The 21,727-nt window shown below is 55.2% G+C and overlaps 1 protein-coding gene across 2 annotated transcripts; it reads left to right on the forward strand.

The window, feature by feature from the left end:
* Nucleotides 1-1,883: 1,883 nt before the first annotated feature.
* Nucleotides 1,884-15,175, forward strand: ANHX (anomalous homeobox). 2 transcript variants are annotated; one of them, XM_033440578.2, is made up of 9 exons: nucleotides 1,884-2,133; nucleotides 4,302-4,429; nucleotides 6,382-6,505; nucleotides 7,391-7,604; nucleotides 8,026-8,146; nucleotides 9,299-9,591; nucleotides 12,942-13,089; nucleotides 14,744-14,828; nucleotides 15,089-15,175. In XM_033440578.2, exons 1-9 carry the CDS (start codon nucleotides 1,885-1,887, stop codon nucleotides 15,173-15,175), a joined length of 1,449 nt encoding a protein of 482 aa, XP_033296469.1. In that variant the 5' UTR covers nucleotide 1,884. The 2 variants fall into 2 exon arrangements, with proteins under 2 accessions (XP_033296469.1, XP_004276657.1); XM_004276609.2 differs by lacking the exon at nucleotides 9,299-9,591 and having other exon boundaries at nucleotides 12,961-13,089.
* The last annotated feature ends 6,552 nt before the right edge of the window (nucleotides 15,176-21,727 follow it).

A 21,727-nucleotide genomic window follows, 5' to 3' on the forward strand; every position in this document is an offset into this window, starting at 1 on the left:
GAACGAGGGGGTCGTCCGGGCGACGGTGACTGAGTCCGGCGTCCGCGGCCGGCCGCCGGGGAGGCTTCTCGGGCCCCGCGGGGAGAAGGGCGCCGGGAGAGGTCCGGCGGCGCAGGGCCACGGCCAGACGGAGGTGTCCGGGCAGGACGCAGGGCATAGCCGCCTGCCCCCCGCCCCCTCTGTCCCCGCCGGGCCGGGTCCCCTCAGTGTTCGGGGTGCCCCCCGAACCCACTTCCTTCCCGAACTCCAGGACCCTCTCCATGAGCTCGGCCCTTGGCCTCCTTCCCGCCCTTCCTGGAGCAGCGTGGGGCGGGGCTGTCGGCGCTGGGGGACACCCGGGTCGCTCGAAGGGTGCGGGGTCGCGGGCCTCCTGCCAGTCGCGACGGGAAGAAACGTGGGGCCCCGAGGCAGGAGCCCGTGACGAGGCGCTGAGGCTCGGAAGCGGCGGCGAGAGCGCGTCCCCTGGCGGGCGCCCTGGAAGCCCTGCCGGGAGGAAAGAGCTAGAAGCAGGCCAGACCCTCCGCCGGGAGCGCGGCAGTTCTACGCAGGTTGTCTCAACCCTTGCGGACGGCGGTTTGGCAGCATCGACTGAAAACGCGCCCTAACCCTCGCCTCCAGGATCCTGTTCCACAGAAGTGAGGTAGTTGTGGACACAGGTCTGCACGTGCTGTTTGAAAAAGCGATCGCCAGCCGCCTCAGCGGCCGCGGCTGGCAAGCTGCCGGCGCCCGTTATGGCCGCGCCTCGCACGGGTGCTTTGCAGGACCCGGCGCAGACCGGGAGTCATGCCTGCGGTGCTGGGCCGACTGAGTATCGCCATAAAAAAAACTCCCTCTGCTGTTAAAACTTGGTGTCTGTTTGCATAGTTAGACGGTAATTTTTTAGAACACTGCAAAGCCTTCGGTCCAGCTTGCCGTGGCTCACCTGTTTGTGTCGGGGTGGGAGGGCGGCAGAGCGGGCTTTGGGGGTGCAACGGGCCGCACGGAAGCCAGTCTGGCCAGGCCCCCGCCCTCGGGCCTTTGCAGGTTACCTCAGCTCTCAGCCTGTGCCCTCACCGGGCAGAGCGGGAAGCTTGGTGCCCGAGGCGATGTGAGGGCAGGGAGCCCAAACTCCAGCAGGACTGTGCCGGAGGCCGGCACGTGTTCATTTCTTTGTCTCGGTGCCTTCCCTCCCTCCATCCTTTTCTCTTTCTCTGTTTCCTTGTCTTCGTCCCTCCTTCTTTCCTTCCTCCCTTCCCTTTCTAATTTTATTAATTTTTCAGACTAGAGCAACCCTTAAATGTTTGTGGTTTTCAAATATTAGGGTTTTTTTCCCCCAAAATTAAAATAGTTAAAAGCGAATTTTGCTGGTCCCGCCTCAGCGGGCCTCTGACTCCCCTCCGAAGGAGCGCCTAGGGCGTCTGCACAACCCCTGGCCCGCGGCTCTGCCCATCCGCTCTGAGAGGCCTTGCTCTCCGTCTGGCAGATGCTGGGGGGATCTGATGACCCCAGTGCAGGTGGGCCTGTCCCCCATAGACCCCGGAGAAGGAAGGAGGAAATGCAGTGACAAGCGGTGTGAGAAGTGGGGGAAACAGAGAGGTGGCGCGGCGGGTGAGGGGCACGAGGGCACCAGATAGAGGTTCCAGGCGTGCGGAGTGAGAAGTCTGGCAGCGAGAGCAGCGAGCTGGGCCTTGGTGCACCGCCAGGGTCTACGCTGTTGTGGGGACTACAAGGAAGGTCTGGCGGGCCCTGACGCGCCGCCCTCTCTCACTGCTGCCACGATACAAGTACCTGTGGCGGGAGAGGCCTCGCGTTGTTGGTCTGAGGATTGATGTGCAGTCAGCCCATCAGCGCTGGTGGTGGTCCTGACTTTCGTCTTGTTTGCAGAGGAGTCCAACCCGACTCGGGATGCAGAGCTTCCTGCAGCTGCTGAGGGGAAGCGGAGGTGCTGGCCTGCCCTTGGCGGACCTGGTGACCCTCGCAGGCAGGCTGTGCCGGGAGGTCCAGGACGATCCCGCCCAGGTGCAGACCTTGGTCACGGCCGTGCTGGACAGCCAGCTCCGCCTGTACCTCTTGGACAACGCGGATGTGGCCCTGGTGTGCGCCAGCATGCTGGCCCAGCAGGAGCAGAACCGGGCTGCCTGCCAGCTGCTAGAGGTAGGACCGGGGTGGGGCGGGGAGAGGGGCAGCAGCCCACAGCAGCCTGAAGACGACAGAAGTGCCCAGGAGTCAGCAGGAGCCTGGGGAGAGCTGCTATAAGCCGAGCCAGGGCCGTTCACTCTCACTGTACTAAGTTCTAACTTCCCTGCTAACCCGAGACAGAACTGACCATCTGTCGGATCCCTCTGGTCCTAGACCAGTGGTCCTGGCTTGGAAAGTTGGCACTCCGGTTAGTGAGGCAAGCAATCAAACAGACCCAGGACCGCAGTCCCTTAGCTGCGGGTCTGCATCCGGGAACTCTGAGACCACAAGTATCTTTGTCACTCCTCCGGTGGTACTTTGAACCTCAACTCAGTTGGCATCAAACCTGAGCTGCATTGATGGGAAACGATTTTTGTCTTTATTTATCCACTTAATGTTACTGCAGTACGTTTTGCTACCCAAATCCTGGGGTGTTTGCTTGCAGGATGCTTCCTGCCCTAGATCGTACTGGGATAGTGCAAATTATGTAGTATATGCCTGTGTTACTTCCTAAAGTGTGAGGAATTCTGAATTCCAAAATACATCTGGCTCAAAAGGTTTTAATAAGAGATTTGGGGGCCTGTGTTTCCCTTTTTCACTCCATAATACAGTCCATGCATAACTCATGCTGAGTTTACCTTCAAGATACTAAACTCTGCCCAGTTCTTTGTTTTTGCTCCCTCTCCCCCAAGCCCTGCGGCACCCTCCTGGCGCTCACGCCCCGCCACCGTGTCCTCTCCTGCCCCCTCTATTAGTCTTCACGTAGCAGCCAGAGGCAGTTTTAAAACTGCAGATGGGACCACGGTATGCACCGAGGCGCGGGCCCAGAGCCTGCCATCCCGTCCTGGCTCCCGCACAGTGGCTGTGCTGGCTGCTTGCCGTTCTCCTGGAGCTCCCGAGATCTTTGTCTTTTGACCTTTGCGCGTGCCGTTCCCTCTGCCAGAGGCTGGACACCACTCTGTGTGGCTGGTGCCTTCCTACCTGTCTGGTTTCTGCTTTAAACGTCACCCCGTCGAGCTAGGACTTAAGGGAGCCCTCATCCCCCTCTGTGGCTCCTTCCTCAGCTCACGGTTAGAAACCTGTCTATTTCTCGATCTGTGATCCGCCTCCCCTCCTGCACTGCAAGCCCCAGGAGCAGGGGCGTGTTAGTTCTGCCCATTAAAGGATCCCCAGCACCCAGCATAACACCTGGAACATAAGAGGGCTCAGCCTTCCAAATGTCAGAATAAATGGGTGAACACACAGAGTTGAAGTAGCTGCCGTGAAGGCAGTCAGTGATGGAATGTGAGCGTGACATCAGTGATGAAAAACTCCCGGGATGGGAATAACTCAGGATGGTCCAGAAATGTCTCTGAGGAAGTGATGTGTTCTGAGACCTGAGAGAAAGGATGGGGCTACCACATCAAGAAAGGGCATTTCCCGCCAAGGGCCACTCCTGCAGGTGGGGAGGCTCCAAGTGGGTTCCCTGTCTGACAGTTGTGCTGACGTCTGCATCCTGGCAGGAGACTGCAGGCCTCTCAGCCCAGCAAAATGGGCTTTTTCTGATGCTGTTGAGAGGAAGCTAAATGATTCTCAGCACCTCCCTCACCAAGATGGGCCTGAGAACACTGGGGTTAGAGGCACGAACCACATACTGACCACAGGGGCTGTGTCCAGGGGAGGCCCACACTCAGCGTCCTTGGCCATCTCTAACGTCTGGTTACATGACCAAGCCACACTGGGTTGGGGAGCTGTCACTGGCATAGACCAGGACCCCTTCGTCCCCCTCAGCTCAGATTGAACTCACTGAGCCCCAGGGGCCCGCCCTGCTGGTGGGAGAGAAAGGCCTTTCACGCAGGACGGGGATCAAGCCTCAGGCCGCTCAGACCTGACCATGTGGTTCTCAGCACGGCTCGGCCTCTGGGTGCTATGGCCACAGCCCGGAGTTGGCCTTCCCCTTGCCTGGCCCTCACCTGGGGGGCGAGGGAGAGCTGTGCCCACCTCCCATTCGTGGGAGGGCCTGCTGGGGACAGGAGCCCGGCCATGGGGCTCATGCCCTCGCCGCGGGGCACCAGCGAGCGGATGTTCTTAGCGGTCAGTCTGGGTCTACGGCGGGGCTCCGGGGCAGGCGAGTGTGCCGGGTCTCAGCAGGCTCTTGTCCACAGGGATGCCGGGTGCCGGGTGGCAGCCTGAAGCTGGTGCAGCTCTGGAATGACATCCACTACCGTCTGGTCATGAAGAGGCTCGGCGTGGCCACGCTGACCCCGGTGCAGAAGTTCCGGTGCAGGAAGAGGTATGCACCAGCCTTTACTGGTGCTTATTCCCCGGGGCTCCCAAGGGATTTGCCCTCCAAGACCACAGAAGAACTTAGGTGAAGTAGAGGCAGGGAGATAAGAGGAAGCAGTGATAGACAGAGGGTAATAAGCTCCACAGCAGCAGGTGCCCTCCTCTCCACCGCTCGGCTGGCTGTGGGGACGCTTTCCGACCTGTGCCCACAGGGCGAGGACGGGGAGCTGTTCCCAGGACCCAGGCTGAAAGCTGTAGCTGCAGCAGGAGCCACTGCCTGTCGGTGAGGGCCCTGCAGTGAGGGAGGCGGCAGGTGGGCACCCTGACCTCGCTCGCTTCCTGCAGGATGGGTGCCCCTCAGCTCAGCTAATGCCCATGGTCAGGCTCTGCAGGTGCCTGGCCCGGATCCCAGCACGGCCCCTCAGGGCTGCAGGACTGTTAAAAGAGAGAGAAATGTGAGGGTCTGCAAGCACCACATGAGATACACATAGCGCTTAGAAGGCCGTCTGGTACACGGTGGCTGCTGGATGGCTGTTGATAATAATTACCACCATGACCATTATCAGCACTAAGTACACGTTACGACTACTAGTTATCATCATTACCATCATCACCGTTCGTGGATGAGGACACCAAAGCACAGAAAAGTTAGTCACTTGCCTGGTTACACACTACAGAGATGCAAAGGCAGGATTCCAGCCTAGACATCGAGACTGGAGAGCCTTTGTTCTTGACCTTGGGTGTCCCCCATTGGCCAGGAGGAGCTGCAGGTCTTGCTCTGAGCTCCTGAAAGCCCAAGTGACAGGAGTTTCTGAGCCATGGGCCTGGTTGATGGAAGAAGAGATGGATTCCTTTTGGATCAGACGGAATTTTTCTCACGGTGCGCGCCAGATATGCCCTCAAAGCCCAGCAGTTAGTCAGCCTTGAGGTCTTCAGGGATGCAGTCAGGTCCCTCCATATAGGCTCTGACAGCCTGCCAGAGGGTGGCTCAGCAAAGTAAATGCCTTGGGGACCAGCATGCAGTGTTTGTGAAGAGGCCCCTGGTTGCTGCGCGTTACTAGAGGTGCTGGGGCCCTGCTGTCCTGGAGCTGCCTGCGGGTGTGGATGATGGACAGTAGACCAGGAAACAAAGCAGATCCTGTAATTCAGAGCAAGGAATGCTAGACGGAACTCGTTCAGTAGAGGGCTGTGACTCACTGGTCCTCTGCTTGTGGTCGGGCTGCAGCACAGGGCTGAGCCTGGGGGAGGCCTGAGCACAGGGAAGGCGTGCTCTGGGCATAAGGAGGGGTGACACTGGAGTCACAGCAGGTGGTTAGTGCAGGAGCAGAGGTGGGAGGTTCTTGGAGTTTCTGGGAGTGGCCATGGCTGGGGAAAGGGTTGTGTCAGGATTGACTCTAGAGGATTTAACGATAGGTTGAATGTACTGGAGAAGGTAAAGAGAATAAACCTGGCTGCAGGGCTCTTGGCCTGATTGGCAGGGACGTGGTGGTCTCTCACTGGGATGCGCAGGATGGGCTGGGGGACGGTGTGGGGAGCAGGAGATTGAGCTCCACTGGGATGTGTGGGGTATGTTTTCGATGTTCATGGGGGTTTGTTCAATTGGCATTTGGCTAGCAAATCTTGTATAGACCGGTGCTGTTTGCTTATATGTCACTTTTTTCTTTTGGAAAAATTCCAGTATACACTCAGTAAAGAGGGTAGCATAACCAACCTCAGTACCCTCATCCCCCAACTTTAACAGTCATGGCCACTGGTCAGTGAGTGGTACTGGAAACCCTGGTGAACGTGTGGGGTGTGGGCCCAGGCAACACGAGACCCCACCCTTGTTCAGGGGATGGACCCGGGGACTGCAGCACAGAGTCCTGCAGGGGAGGCGGGTGGCCAGTGAAAGGACAGGAAGTCCAGGGGAGCACAGCAGGTACAACAGAAGAAGCCAGGGGTCTCACTGTTCTCATCCAGGAACCCACCGCCCGCCTCCCTCTGCCCTGACGGCCTCAAGAGCCGGAACTTCCCCAGAGAAGTTCGCCAGAAGCTGCAGGAGTTTGCTTCGGGTGTGAGCACCAACCCCAGCAAGGCCGAGCGGGTAAGAGCAGATGAGAGCGAGGCCCGGCAACCCTCCCCTTAGCCTACCCTCCCCGGTCCTTAGGGGACTCCCACCCTTAGGTGACATCACCACCCTTAGGGGATTGACCCGCATCCTCAGCCGCACCTCCCCGCCTCCCCAGTGGCCTATCTGCCAGGGCGCTGGCGCTCTCCGCCTGCCCTGAACTGCCCTGGGGACGGCGCTCTTTGGCTGGCAGCCGCCTGCACACGTGGCGGGGTTAGTTTCATCACGGGAGTCTTAATACCCCGTCATCCAGTGTGGCTTCAGCAGGTGCTCACTGAACACTTACCGCGGCCGGGACTCCAGCAGGAGGGATGCACGGGTGAGCTCTCGGGAGCAGGTGGAGGGGGCAGCAGTAAGAGCCTTGCCGCTCATAAAGCTGGCGTGCTCCCTTCTCTCCCGGTCCAATCAGCGGGGCTCTCCCAATGATCGTCCCGCCCCTTCTCTCCCGGGTCCAATCATCAGCAGGGCTCTCCCAGTGATCGCCCCGCCCCTTCTCTCCGAGTCCAATCAGCGGAGCCCTACTGGAGCTCCGTGCTGTGGCCCGTGGTGGTTCGGAACTGGCTCCTGAGGAAAGACAGGTGCCTGATCACAGGGTCGGTCGAGGCCGACGCGCTCTCGCACAGGCCCGGCGGGCGGGCGGTCAGTGGTTTGGTGGCGCCTCGGGAGGGTCCGGTTTGCAAGCCCTGCCGAGCCCTCCCGGCTGCGAGTGGCCGTCGGCCGGGCGGCGGCTTGAGGAGGAACAAGGCCAGAGGCCACGGCGCCGGCCCGCATGATGCCCCGGCCGCCCTGTGTCCCGGCCCGCTGGTCCCGGCCCCGCGTCTCAGGAGCGGGCTGGGCAAGCGGCGTGTTGTTTCGGCGCAGGAGGACCTGGCCTCGGAGACGCGCTTGACCACTGAGCAGATCTACAACTGGTTCGCCAATTACCGGCGGCGCCAGAGGGCCCTTGTGCAGCGCGCGGCGCTAGCCCGGGACTCGGCGGAGGACCGCACCGCGAGGGAGGCCGGCCCGAGCCCCCCGCGGCCCACAGGCCAGCCCCACCTTGGCTCTGGGTGCGTGGACAGGCCTCAGTGGTCGGGTGAGTGACCCCTCTCCCAAAACCTGTGTCTAGGGCTAGGCCGAGGTAGGGTCACTGGTTACAGGACAGGGTCCTCTCCGCCAGCCCCCGCCTGCACGTTTGGTACTTCACCCTGTGGGAAGCGAGATCGCTGAAGCTGAGGGTCAGGTTGGACTCAGGATGGGCCCAGGTGGGGCTGCAGCAGCGTTTTGCGTTGAGAGGTTACTTTGCGGCCAGGGCCAGGAGTCAGTGGGAAGGGAGCCAAGCACTAGAATTTAGGGTGTTCTGGGTTCCTAATTACGGGTGTTGGTTCAGACCAAAGACAGATCAGGGGACAAACAAAGAATACTGGGCAGCCAGCGTGGCTGTTCTTAACCTGCTGGGAAGGAAGCTGGGACCCTGAGCATCACCCAGCTTCTCCTCCTGTCTGATCGGCTTTTAGCAGGACCTGAGGAAAGTGGGTCTGTACAGACCCAGGAGACCACCCAAGGGCCGTGGGAGCCACTGGTCCTGGCCCCAGACTTCTCTGGAGACGAGACCATGCCAAAGTCACTGGCTCCCAGGTACTGCCACCCACGTGGGCCATGGGACCGTTCCCTGTTCAATTCCCCATCTTCAGTGGGAGACCAGGCCTGGAGTGGGCGTAGGAATGCCTGCCGGGCACTGGGACCAGCTCAGTGATGGCGGAGGGCAGATTCAGCTGAGACCCCAGGTACAGGGGAGCCACTGGCAAGGAGCCCACATCATGGACTCCAAACTTGTTCCCTGGAGCCTGACTCACAGCCTGACTTCACGTAAATTTTGGTGACTGGGGAAAACAGAAAGAAAAACGTGCAGACCTATCTCCTAAAGGCAAACCCGCTGTCCTCGCGGTCTGTTTCTCTCTAGCGTTTGGTATGGTTGGTATATCATTAGGTTAGGAACAGCCAACATTTCTTGAGTTCCTGCTACAGACCAGGCCCTGCCTAACCGCTTTCCCTCACCCTGTTGCCCCTGTGGTGCCGCACAAACTGCTGTGAAGAAAGTGCCGGCAGCAGCGGGACTGAGTCTGAGTGTGGGACCAGGTCCACGTCTGCGTAAACATCAAGTGGTGCCCACTTTTTCCATTTACACTTGTGTTTTAAGCATCTCTCCTGACACTACCTGGGCTGGCACCTCACGTCCAGGCTGGCACTACCCAGGTGTGTGGCCTTAGGCAGGTTCCCGTGACCTCTCAGTGTTGCTTTTTCTCACCTGTGAAATGGGGATAGTGATGGACCCTGCCACGCATGTCATCACACAGATTACAGGGGCGGGGGGTTGTTAACAAAAGCCCAGGAGCACCATCTGAGACACAGGGAGCATTTGGGGAATATTTTAATTCTTTAAATTATTGACTGCTGCCTAACACTCCTTTAAGATCCACCTTCATTTAATCATTCACCTGTTAGGTTCTTGCTAATCATTTTCAGCCTTCAATATTGTGGAGCAATGTTTCATTGAAGGGCTTTGTAAATAAACTGCTAATGTATCTTAGGTTTCCAGGGGTAGTATTCTTTGTGTCTCTGGAACCCTTGTAGCCCCAGGGAGAACTGTGGAGGCAGCGTGATTGGGGTGGACCCCACAGCCATCTGTGGCTGCGTTGAGTCCGGAGCCCAGATTCCCAAACTGGGCTGGAATCTCCTCCCAGGCCCCACTACCCCAGCCTGAGGGATGGTGTTCACTTTGCTCCCCAGGTCTCTGCAGGGTGGTGAGATGTACCAGGAGGGGCCTAGCCACGATCCTGCCACTCTTCCTCCCGTCTTCCCTGGCTCTGGTTTCTGCCCTCTGGCTGCTGGCAGCGACATGCTGGACCCCTCTCTGGGTGCCCCCGTGTCGTGGCTGACATCTCTTGCACTGGAATCCTCCAAGGAAGTTTCCTTCCAGACTAGGCCACTGATCCACAGTCACGGGCTGGACCTCACGATGCGCCCTGCAGATGCTCCTCTGGCTGTGTCCATCACCGCCCTTGGTGAGGCCAGCCCCACAGGTGGGTCTACGCTAGACAGACTATGTGTTTCTACATCAGATGCTTCAACTGCTTGTATGTTATTTGACGGGGAAGAATTTTGAGGGGCCAGGACTTTCTGCTTGAATCTCTTATATTTGATTAGACCCCAAACCAGTGCAGTTGGAACAGGCTCTTCCCACCAACAGCCTGGATAGTTTTCATTTTATTTTTGTTTTCAAAATAAAATGTGCACGTGACTAAAAAAATAAGATGGTGAGGAAAGAGTTAAAATGAAATGAAATGGCTGCCATCCCTGTACTCCAGTCCCTGTAACTAACCAGTCAACATCTGCTACAACGGAGGAGGGCTGAGCTGTTCAGACCTCTAGCTCTCTCTTCCTAGTTTCTTCCTTAGTTGTAACTGTCGCTATAAATACCTTTAAAGAATACGTATTCAGGTATATATTTCGTGCACCAAACACGATAGCATCTTGTGACATCCCAGCTTCTAAGGAGGATGTTGGCGCTGAACTCAGCTTGTCACCTAAATTTCTTAGTCTTCTGTGGTCCCATACAGATCGTCTTGTAGTTTGTCATTGCCTCCCTTTTTTCTTACATTGTCTGCTTTTATCACATTCCTAAGTTCTTGCAGTGTCTTAAGCATCCCCTTTGAAGACTTGTTGCCAGGGCCTCCTTCCTGCTCCCAGTCTGGTGTGGAGCCGTCATCCCAGGAGCACCTTTAACTGCTTCCCTGGGTTTGCTTCAGCGTTTCCTTAATTGCAAGTCTTGTTCTTTCTTTCTTGACTCTTGTTATGTTAGAGAATGTCTTTAATTAACTCTATAAGAAAGGGTGCCTGCAAGGTAGTGTCTGTTTCCTTGCATCTTCTGAAATTGTCTTTAATCCGCCCTCAAGTTTGATTAATGACTTGTCAGGGACAGAATTCTGAGTTTAAAATACTTTTTACCTTAGAAATTTGAAAGCAACATAGCATCCAATTATAGCATCCAATGTTGTCATTTTAAGTTAGATGTCATTCTGATGTTCACGTATTTTTCCTTTATTGGAGCTTTTTATTTTTGAAGTCTTGGTGTTCTGAAATTTCACAGTGATGGTCCCAGGTGTGAGTCTTTTGAATTCACTTTGTTGTTAAGCTTTTCAATTTAAAGAACCAGAGAACAAGGTATTCTTTAAGCTCTGGGCACTTTTTGTGATTTTCTTTGATAGTTTCCTCCTTCCAGTTCTCTCTTTAGAGCACAAATGTTATTTGGATGTTGGAAATCCTGGACCAATCTCCCAAAATGCTTACCTTTTTTAAAAAATTTCTTTTTTATTGTATGTGCTTTTGTCTTAAACTTTGTCTTCTGATATTTTGACAATTATACATTTTAAGAGAACTCCAACCTCTCTTTTCTTTTTTTTTAAATTTTATTTATTTATTTATTTGGCTGTGCCGTGTCTTAGTTGTGGCACGTGGGGTCTCTAGTTGTTGCGTACAGGCTCTTAGTTGAGGCATGAGGGATCTAGTTCCCTGACCAGGGATTGAACCTGGGCCCCCTGTATTGGGAGCATGGAGTCTTAATCACTGGACCACCAGGGAAGTTCCCCAAGCTCTCTTTTCTTATTTCTGATTTTCCTTTCTTCATAGATCATGTTACTTGTTTTTGTTTTTTTAATAAGTTTTTTAAAATAAATTTATTTATTTAGTTTTGGCTGTGTTGGGTCTTCGTTGCTGCACACGGGCTTTATCTAGTTGTGGCAAGTGGGGGCTACTCTTCGTTGTGGTGTGCGGGCTTCTCGTTGAGGTTGCAGAGCATCTGCTCTCGGTGCATGGGCTTCAGTAGTTGTGGCTCGCAGGCTCTAGAGCACAGGCTCAGTAGTTGTGGCGCACGGGCTTAGTTGCTCTGCAGCATGTGGGATCTTCCGGGACCAGGGCTCGAACCTGTGTCCCCTGCATTGGCAGGTGGATTCTTAACCACTGCACCACCAGGGAAGCCCCGATTGTATTACTTTTTATAGATGCAGTATCTTATATTTCTCCGAGTATCCTAGTTAGTAGTTTCAGAAAATGTGCTTTCTTGCCTGAAGGGGGGAATGTTGGGGTTGTGGATTCAGGCCCTTCCTTGAACAGAGGAGGAAGAGGTGCCCCAAAGAGGAAGAGCCTGGAGACTCATTTCTCTGAGGCAGCTTTTCCATCTGATCTTTGGTCTTTGATTTCAGAGACCTTTTCCTGTCCATGTTTACTAACAAGGCTGGAGCTGGGATGGGCAGTGGCCAGCCTCATACTGGGAGGAGGGAAGCTGGTCTTCACACCGCGTCCAGCCTATGTGAGGGGTGTGTTCTCTGGGAATTGGAGAGCTCCCTGCTGGTTGCCTGAGCACCTTGCTTTCCCTCCCTCCCTGCAAACCTCTCAGGGTCCTTGGCCCCTGCTTATGCCCCAGCTTCCCTTCAGACAGCCCCCACCATGGGATCAGACCTGTGCCCTGCATCTGCAGAACATGGACATCTCCCACCTGCCAATTACCCTTCCCATGACACTCCCTTTGTTCTAGGCTTCGGGCTTTTTATTTCTGTTTTTCTTGGAGGAAGAAGATAAAACCCACTGATTTATTCTGTGTAAACTGGAAATGTTCAAATTAGCAGTTAACCATATTTCCTGGACCTCAGACTATCTGTAAAGTTCTGCAGGAAAGGGGAAACAGCAGAAGGCGGAGGTAGAGTCATGCACCAAATGGTTAGGAAGATCTCGGCTCTGGCAGACAGGAGGGAGGACTGTTGTTTGGGGTCTGAGATCGGGGATGCATGCTAGTTTTACCACCTGGATAGACTTAGGGCAGCAATGGACCTTCCTTCTTACCTCACTTTGCTCCTAAACGTCTGTCGACCCAGAATTGATCACGTCCACAGGGGCTTGCCTTTTAGGGTGAAAGACAGACACGCTGAGAGATTTTCTACAATATTTTAAGTAGAGAGAAAAGGCAAGGTAAGGTAGTAACACCTGGCACTGCAGTGAAATCATGGTGAAACCCAAGGTGAAAGGGGGGGGCAATGGCCGTGGGCTGGGCCAGCCTGTGGTGAACGGGGGACACCGCGGGGTCTCTCCTCAGACAGCCGTGGTGGGCGTAGGGCGGACTGGGGTGCTGAGTCTTTGTTTGGCACTGGGGCTGGCATGAGATCTAGAATGACAAAGAGAAATTTGAGGTCAGCAAAACTTGACCTTGTTTTGGATTTTGGGAGCCTGCAGAGGCCACTGAGATCAGCAGTGGTGGCTGTTTTCCCTCAGCGCAGGAGCCGAGGCTGGGGGCTGCCTCTCCACGGAGGCCTGTGTTGTGCTGCACGTAGACTGTGCTCCCTTCCCCCAGCACTGGGTTGTGGGATTGCTTCCCGTGCAGGATTAGCTGACCCTCCCAGCAGCAACGCCCGGAGCACATACCTGGAGGAGGGTCCAGGTACCAGCGGTGGCCAAGCGGAGCCACAGGCGAGCGGCTTCCTGGTGCCCCGGCTTCCACTGCAGGCTCCCGAGTTCACCCTCACCCAGAGGTAAGCTGCAGAGCCACAGGGCTCAGGTGACACTTCCTACGGGCCGTGGGCAGGGTGCCTGGTGCACACTCACCATCTCCAACGGTGCAGAGTGCGTCCTTTCCTTATGGATTTCTGGAAACCTCAACAGTCCCCCATCCTACATCTACTGAAAGAAGGTGGTACTCTCTCCCTCAGACAAGCATTGGAGCAGATACGGGCATCCGTTCTGGGGTGGTGCTTAGGCCTTCACGCGTCCCCAGAGCTCTCCCTGGGCCCCAGCAGCCTCTTTCAGGCATTTTCTTTTCCCCAAAGGCTTTTAGCTTCTGGACAGCATCAAGATCCTGATTGTATATTCCAAATTGGAGTTTTAAAGGGGCTTGGGACGGCCATGGCAGCGTCCAGAGGCTTCACAGGAGGCGATGTCGGGCCAGGGGTCCTCCGGTGGAGAGGGAATCTATGATGGGGACCGCAGGACAGGGTCCCCAGGGTTCGGGGTCTCCCAAGTCTGGGAGCAGAAGGCCAGGTGCCCAGTGAGGGAAGAATTACTGGGGGACATGGGAGAGAAGGGGAGGAGCCTCCCAAGTCAGAGGCTCTGCTTGTGGAAACAGCCAGATGGTGGGAAAATTCAGACCATGCTGATGGACTCACTTTTCCATTTATGACCGGGAGCCACACAGAGCAGCCACAGGGCCGCTGATGGCCTGCTGGGCCCCTCCACTGGCTGTATCACCCTGGGACTCCAGTGCCCCAGCTCATCCTTGCTTTGATCTGGTAACCTTGATTCCTTGTTTAAAAACTGCTTCATGTAGTTGGCATAAAGTAAACCAACATGTTTAGATGGTGCACAGGACAGTTTTCCAAGCGTGACTTACGTATCCTACAAACCATAGCTGTGCTGCTAGTCATGGGTCACGGGGCTGTTCCCACCCTTGCCACCTCAGGACCGAGGGCCTGCTTTCTTTAGCTGCGTTTTCTAGAGTTCCATATAAGTGAACTCATACAGCGTAGACTCTTTTTTGGGGTATGGCTTCTTCCACTCAGCCTGACTCCTGTGAGACCTGCTTCCGCTGCCGTGTGTGTCCGCACCCCTCCTCTTCATGGCGGAGGCCGAGCCCTTGGTGTGGATTGTCGTCACCTGTTGGCGGGCATCTGGGAGCTCCTGGTTTGGGACTGCTGTGCACGTTCCCGACGCGTGGTGGCCTGCGTGTTTGCCCTCGTGTCTCTGGGGGGTGTGCACGTGGCGGTGGGATGAGTAGGTCACAGGGTGAGTGTGGTCTGACTTTGAGGGACCGCATGATATTGTCCCGAGCAGCTGCATCTGCGTCCCCTGCCGCCTCCCCGGATTTGGTCCTAAGGACCTCTGGGCTCCGTCACACCTCAGGCCTGTTCCTTTTCTTCCTTCACATCTCTGCTTACCATCCCGTCCTCCGTGAGCCTGTGCTGATGTGCTCTCTGACTACCTGAGCCACCTGCTCAAGGTGTCACACAGGCCCCTCCAGCACCCTGCACACCTGAGGGCCCTGCAGGAGGAGGCCGTTCCCAAAAGAGAGTCCGGCACCAGGAAGGGCTTCTGATGGGCAGAAAGCTCGCAGGGTGTGGCGCTCACAGTAAACAGTGTGAGCCTCAAACAGGGCCTGGAAAAGGGCCTGTCCTGACACTGTCCCTTTTCCAGCCCCCCGGAGCTGGCCCCGGCCCTGCCTGCCTTCCCTGGCCCCGTGCCGGCCATGGACCTGGGCCAGCCCATGCCCTCCAGCCAGGTGAGGCCTTCCTATGAGGTACCGTGGGTTTCCCTCCTAACTCCTGGGTCCTCAGCTTGGGACTTTGGAGTGAATAAAATGGACAGAGTTGAACATGGGGCAGGGATTCCTCGAGGCTGGACTTCGGTGGAATGAGAACTGGAGGCAGGTGTCATGGGGCGGAGTCCAGAGGGGGCGGGTCCCAGGATCAGGGTGACCCGGATGGGAAGGCAGAGCCCACAGAGGGCACCTCCATGTGTGATGCTGTGTTGGCATTCCAGGTGCAGTGGCCCGATGGCCAGACCTCCAGCGACGCCTTCTGGGGAGCCAGGATGCTCCTTGAGCTTTCAGGGGGCAGCCTGGGCTGAGCTGCCCCTCGGGAGCCTGGCCAGCGCTCCAGGGGAGCAAGTGTGGAATCTGGTAACACAAGTTGCAGAGCTCTGTCCCTACAGAAGAAGGAGGTCCCCAGAGTTCCCTGGGGGTTCTGCTGAGAAGCACTAAGGGCTGCCATGTTTGAATAGTTTGGTTGGCAACTCCCTGTACTGCAAGAAGCATCTGAGGAACATTTGTGAAGTCAGAAGTCCAAGGTGGGTCTGTTCTACTCAGGCAGCAGCAGTTTGCAGTCAAGCTCCTGGGCAGGCAGGCCCCTCTCCAGAGAGGAGGGTGTGGCACTGCAGCCACCCTCCCGCCCAGCCCCGTGGTGAGTGCGGCCCACAGGCACATGCACCGCAGGAGAGTGCTGGGTGGGGCGAGGCGCCTTCCCCTCGCTGTTGTGATCCGTTGTGTTTGCCGACCAAGTGTTCTGTTCAATTAAAGTTTAATGTTCTGACGCGCCCCTCCCCCATTCACTTAACTGTCCCGGATACCTGCCCCTGCCAGGCCTGGCCCCCATTGCACAGCGCGAGGGCACTACTCCATGCATCAGGACCTGGTGAGGGATATTCGGATCCTTTCCACCAGCTCCATGTTATAAGCAGCGTCCCGTGGGCATCTCTGCGCTCTGCCCCTTGCCTGGTCATTTTGCCCCGGGAACGAGGAATTGCCCCCAAGGTGGAAGCGGTGTGCTGAGCGCACAGGCCAGGGGCTGAGCTTTGGCACCCGGGACTGTCCTCCCCGGGGATGGGCCCTTGACCCTCACCTCCCCATCCTGTTGGTCGACAGAAGTGGTACAGTGGGGAGCAAAGTCAGGTTTGTGCCCTTGGGGCTCACAGGAGAGTGGGGAGGGGCAGAGGACCACGGGGGCGCTTCCAGGTGCTTGCTGGGGAGTGGGATGAAGTGGGAGCAGCTGAGAGCCTGGGACGCCTGAGCGGACACTGAGAGCTCCCCGGGAGCGGTGTCTCAGCTGAGACCACCAGCACTCCTGCATCCCGTCACGTCCCACCTTCCTTGCCAGAACCACAAGCAGGGCTGAGCATCACGAGTGACAGGGGTGCCACGTGGACGGCCACTCACATTCCAGGTTCCCGGAAACTCGGACCTTTCAGTTTGAGAACATTTTCTTATTTTGAAACAATTGAAAACTGGCCAGAAGTTGAAAATGGGGTACAAAGATCTTTTTTCCCTTGAGCCATTTGAGAACAAGTTACTGACCTGCTGCCCCATCATATTCCCCTAATACTTTTATGTGCTTCCTTCAGATAAGGAATTCTACACGTGCACAGCACCTCCATGGAAATCAGGGAATCAGTCCTGGTGCTTTACTGCCTCCTAATTTGCCAGACCCCATGAGAGTTCAGGTCGTCATCCCAGTAATGCCCTGGATGTGAGAGAATCCAAATCTGCCCCATAGCACTGGCTGCCTCTACTCAACAGGGCTTTCAGTGCCCTTCAGCCTGGGACAGTCCCTGGGTTTTCCTGGCCTTCCATGACCTCGGCTTGAGTATTGCAAGCTGGTTACTCTGCAGAACGTCCCCCAAAGTGGCCATGTCTGACGTTTCCTTGTGATTTGGGGTTTGCATTTGGACGGAAGATCCCAGAAGTGACGCTTGGTCCTTACTGCGTCTTCTGGGCGGCACGTGTCCTTGTCATTCACCCCACTGCTGATGGTGCGCATCTCCATCACCTGGTTAGGGTGTTGCCGACCAAGTTTCTCCACTGTAAAGTTCCTCTTTTTGTGTAAGTATTTTAGGGGGTGGTTCTTTGAAGCTATGTAAATAGCCTGTTTCTCATCAAATTTTCTATTAACTAATTCATTAGTTTCCCTCATGTGCTTACCTAATTCTCAGAATTCGTGAACACTTTACTCTCCCTTTTACCCCAGGTGTGGGATCTCAGACGTCACCGACGTTCCCCGCACATGCACACAGTGTACACCTCGCCACCAAGAGTCACTCTTCAACTTTATGACTTACCCTTCACCCAAACGGTGATTGATGTAAATAACTGAGTTCCACAATGCGTTGTACCCACTCTTTACCCACACAACCTGTCCCCGCGTGAAGCACGCTCTTCAAACGCACTCACCCTCATTCAAATTCTGCACAACATGTCGGCACAATTAGTGAACGTGCTTTAGGGTTAGGGGTTAGGGGTTATAATGCCCTGGGCTGCTATAGGGTGTGCCCTCCTCGACCTTCCCAGGAAACATGTAGAGCTCTGGGCCTGTCCTGGTGTCCTGTGGCCAGCAGACCCTGGTTTCCCTGGGTGGGGACTGGTCACAGTCAGAGGCGGGACTCTGGTGAACGGGTCTCATGAGGACCCCCAGGGCATTTTCCTCCCTCCTACCCTTGGCAGACACTGGGCTCCATCCTGAAAGTCCCAGAGTCCTGACTCAGCCAGCTGCATCAGGTCTGCTTTGGAGGAAATGGACTAAAGTCTCTGGAGCTGACCCTTGACAGAGCGGACCTCCTGCGGAGGGCCACCCATGCTGCGTCAGATGTAGGGAAGGAGGCAAGAGGCTCGCCCCTCCTCCACAGAGCACCTGGAGGGAGGGAGCTCTGCCCTCCGCGTCCTGCCAATCAGGCCTCCTGCCCACCACTTCCCTTCCTGCTTCCTGGCTTGACCCCAGGCCCTTCTGAGAAGAGGGTGTTGTCCCACAGTCTGTCCTGCTTGCCCTTCCTGAAAGGGCCAGCCTAAGCCAGGGGACATTGGTGAGATGCAGTGACCAGGCAAGAGTGCCTCTTTCTGTGTCTCCCCTACTGAGATGAAGACGCAGATAGCGGCCATTCCAACCTGCTGATGGCTGGGGGAGGGGCCCAGAGGACGGTGAGGGATGGGATCTGGCTACTCCCGGGCTTTCTGGGCTCCAGGAACGGGGTGGGGGGGGCGCGACCAGCTCCAGGGAGCCCCCTCATCCTCCCATGGCCCCCGGAGGCCGAGAGCTGTGTCCAGAGCTCCCAGACAGGGCCAGAGTGACCAGCCAGCGGTGGCCTTGGTCTGTCTGTGAAGGGCCCTGCCTCTACCCTCACCCACCATGGTCTGGAGAGAAAGGGACAGAGCAGAGGGTGCCTGTATCCGTCCCTTAGGGCTGTTGTAACAAAGTACCACAAGGGACTTCCTCGCGGTCCAGTGCTTAGGACTCCACACTCTGACTGCTGAGGGTGCGTGTTCAATCCCTGGTCGGGGAACTAAGATCCCACAAGCCGTGCGGTGCAGCCACAAAACAAACAACGAGGTGTCACAAACTAGGTGGCTCAGAACAGAAATCTGTCGTCTCATGGCCCTGCAGAATGGAAGTGTGACATCTGGGTGTTGGCAAGGCCTTGAGGGCACCAGGGGCAGGATCTGATTCAGGGCTCCCTCCAGCTTCTGGTAGCTCTTGTCTTGGGACAGCATAGCTGCGGTCCTCACTCACAAGGCATTTTCTGTGTGTGTGTGTTTGTGTGCGCGAGTGTAGTGTGGATCCGCTTCTGGAGCCGACCCCTGGGGAGCCCGGGCCTGTGTGTCTGTAACAGCATCCGCGGGGCTCGTGCGGCTTGACCTGGGCCCCTGCGGGATTACACAGCTGGGAGCCCTTCTGTGTGGCCGGACCGTGTTCATCTGAGTCACGCACTTGGTGCTGGTGGCGCCTGAGCGCCACGCCACTCCAAGGCTGTGTCGTTGTGGGTGAGCCATGCCTGCCCTCATTCGTGGTCCCGACGACACCGCAGTGTCCTTCCCCTGAGCAAGATGCCACCCTCTGGTGGCCTGCGGAGCCCGTGCTGTCCCCAGCCGGGACTCGGGGGACAGGGTCCGGGAAAGCAGAGAGCGGGCGTCTGTCTTGGACACGGGCACGGAATCTCGTCCTCGGGGCTTTGCCCCAGGGTTTCTCTTTATTTTCTCACTAGAATTTCATCAGGGCTCCAGTCGACCCTTGAGCCAGCGGGGCTGGGGTGCCGACCCTCTGCCGTCAGAATGGAGTATGACTGACGGTCGCCCTCCATCACCCTGGTTTCGCGTTGGTGGATCCGGTCTGCACCATTTTCTATTTAAAAAAATCCACACGTGAGTAGATCCAAGTGGTTCAAACCCGAGTTGTTCAAGGTTCAACGGTATTTTACGAAAGCATCCCCGCATTAAGGCACTGTCACTCAGGGCACACAGCATTTTTCGTACAGAAGAGGGTCATGGTGGTACTTCCGAAGGGCGGTGCGTGCTCCAGGGACCGGCCGGCCCCACCAGCCACCCGAGGGCCAGCACCCCTGTGTTCTTGCCCTCGTGAGTGTTCTGATGGCCCTTTCTTGTTACAGTGTTGATGCCATTGAACACGTTAATCGACACGTTGAAAAGGAGGTGTGTTAAAACTCACAACATTAAGTTTAAATACAGTCTTTACACCAAAACGAGAATATATGAACATTTTTCCTTTCTGGCTTTAATGGAAGTAAGCTCATTGACAACTTTTTCCTTTTGTTGAGAAAGTCAGTTTAATAGGCAGCATATTTGTAATATTACATAAAGTATGTCTGTTCTGTAAACAGTGACATCCTACACTAAATGAAATACGTAAGCATATCAGACTTTGTTATTAAAATCAGAATTTGTTAAAGGTCACTTAACACTCAGCTATTAACTGTGAACCCAAATGGTCCAGGGTCTTTTCTAGTGGGAGATTTCTAAGCACCATTCCTAGCTTTTCTATGCTAATTGGTCTGTTTACATTGTTCTTATTTTTGGGTCCATTTTGTTACTGTGTATTTTTACTAGGAAATCACCAATTTCTTTTAGGTTTCCAATCTGAAGCAACATTTCTTTTATTTAACTTTAATTTTCCCTCTCTTTCTAGTTTTCTACAGAATTGTCACAATTAATGAGCACTACTGAAACATTATTATTAACTGCAATCCATATTTTATTCTATTCAAGTTCCCTTCCTTCTACCTTTTTCTGTTCCAGAATCCCATCCAGGCACCACATGACATGTGATCATCATGTCTGTTTAGGCTCTTCTGGGCTTGGACAGGTTCTGAGACCCTCCTTGTTTCGATGACCATGACAGGGTGGAGGAGGGCTGGGCAGGTACTCTGTAGGCTGTCCCGCACTGGGATTTACTTAGTGTTTTTCTCATGGTTAGAGAGGGGTTATGGGTTTTGTGGAAGCAGATCACAGAGGTCAGGGGCTTTCCCATCACTTTATATCAAGGCAGTAGGCTCTCGAGACACGTATCACTGTTACTGTTAACCTTGGTCACCTGGCTGAGGTAGTTTGTCAGGTTCCCGCTGCGTTTTGGAGCCTTTCCTGACAGCTCCAGCCAATCCTGACCACTCCCCTCTCTGAGTTTCTGTAGCTCTGATCTTCAAGTCACATGTTGCTGGTCTGCTTCCTTCCTGTAGTATCTGTTCTCTTGGAATCCCATGGCTGGGAGTCTCCAGAAAGTTGACAGTTTTCAGGAGGAGAGAATATTCTGCTGTACCCTCCTGTCCCTAGCTCGGTACTGGACTCATGGTAGGAAGGTGATGTATTTAAATCAAGCTTCTGATACCAAGTTCCCCTGCTGAGTTTATGATTAACCTTTCTTTACAAAAGTGTATCCCTTTTCTTGTCCTGCCCCTGTTCCCCTCAGGATTGAGGAGTATCAAAGAAAAGGGGCGGGGGGCAGGAACTGGTCAGGACCCTGCAGAGCCCTTCTGGGTTCAAAAGACCCTCCATGTCCCCCATTTCTTGTTTGCAGAGAAAGGCTTTACTCTCCTAGGCCTTTCCTGAGTTCTGAAGAGTGGACACATGTAGTTACTAATTAGGGAAGATAGGGAATGCAGAAACGAAGTTAAAGCAGGCCCAGATGGTGTCAGAGGAAACACCAGGGGCCAACCAGGAATTAAAATTGCTAACCCATCACATAGGCTCTAAGTAAATAATAAAATGCCTCAACCGTGGCCTTTGTTCTCTCCTAGAAACAGGTTAAAGAATGACGAGACCATGATTTTCTAGTTTGCTTTTCAGGGACATGAAGCTCAATCACAATCACCAATGACACATCGAGTCATAGGATGGCGCCGGGAAGCCTGCAACTGAGGTCTCATCAGGAAGCTGAAATCACCAAGACCCCCTCTCATTTACCCTTTTTGCCTTTAAAGACCTTGCACCTGGCTAGCCAGCAAGATGGACCTGAGACAAACCTGCATCCCCCATCTTCTGGACTGGTGCACAGCCCAGGTCTGGCCGCTTGTCAATATTCCAGAGGCAAGTGCTGGTCGGAACAGAAAAGTTGCTTTAATAAGAAAGCCGGCAGTCTAGGGAGAAGGCAAACTCATATCCAAAACCAACTCCAAAGAGTTTGCTCAGCCACAAAAAAGGTGAAGTGATCTCAGTTAATCACTGAGGTAGGGGGTCCGAGTCATCCCACACCCCACTGTGTGCAGGCGTGTGGACTCCTTGTGACCTTTCTTTAGATGCTATCCTGCTCAGTTTGCTCGTGAGGTTACTGAAGGCCAAGCTGGGGAAAAGGTCCAATCATCTGTTGATTACTTATTTATATTTCTTTAATCTAAGGAAAGAACCAACAG

The sequence above is a fragment of the Orcinus orca genome, chromosome 15, assembly GCF_937001465.1.
Source record: "Orcinus orca chromosome 15, mOrcOrc1.1, whole genome shotgun sequence".
In the NCBI taxonomy this organism is placed as follows: Eukaryota; Metazoa; Chordata; class Mammalia; order Artiodactyla; family Delphinidae; genus Orcinus; species Orcinus orca.

What these genes read in the sequence shown, in the direction of transcription:
- ANHX (XM_033440578.2), top strand. Translation starts at nt 1,885, where the DNA reads ATGCAGAGCTTCCTGCAGCTGCTGAGGGGAAGCGGAGGTGCTGGCCTG. An exon ending in CCAAAGTCACTGGCTCCCAG is followed by an intron (nt 8,147 to 9,298) that starts GTACTGCCACCC and finishes TTTGCTCCCCAG; the next exon opens with GTCTCTGCAGGGTGGTGAGA. An exon ending in GAGTTCACCCTCACCCAGAG is followed by an intron (nt 13,090 to 14,743) that starts GTAAGCTGCAGA and finishes TCCCTTTTCCAG; the next exon opens with CCCCCCGGAGCTGGCCCCGG.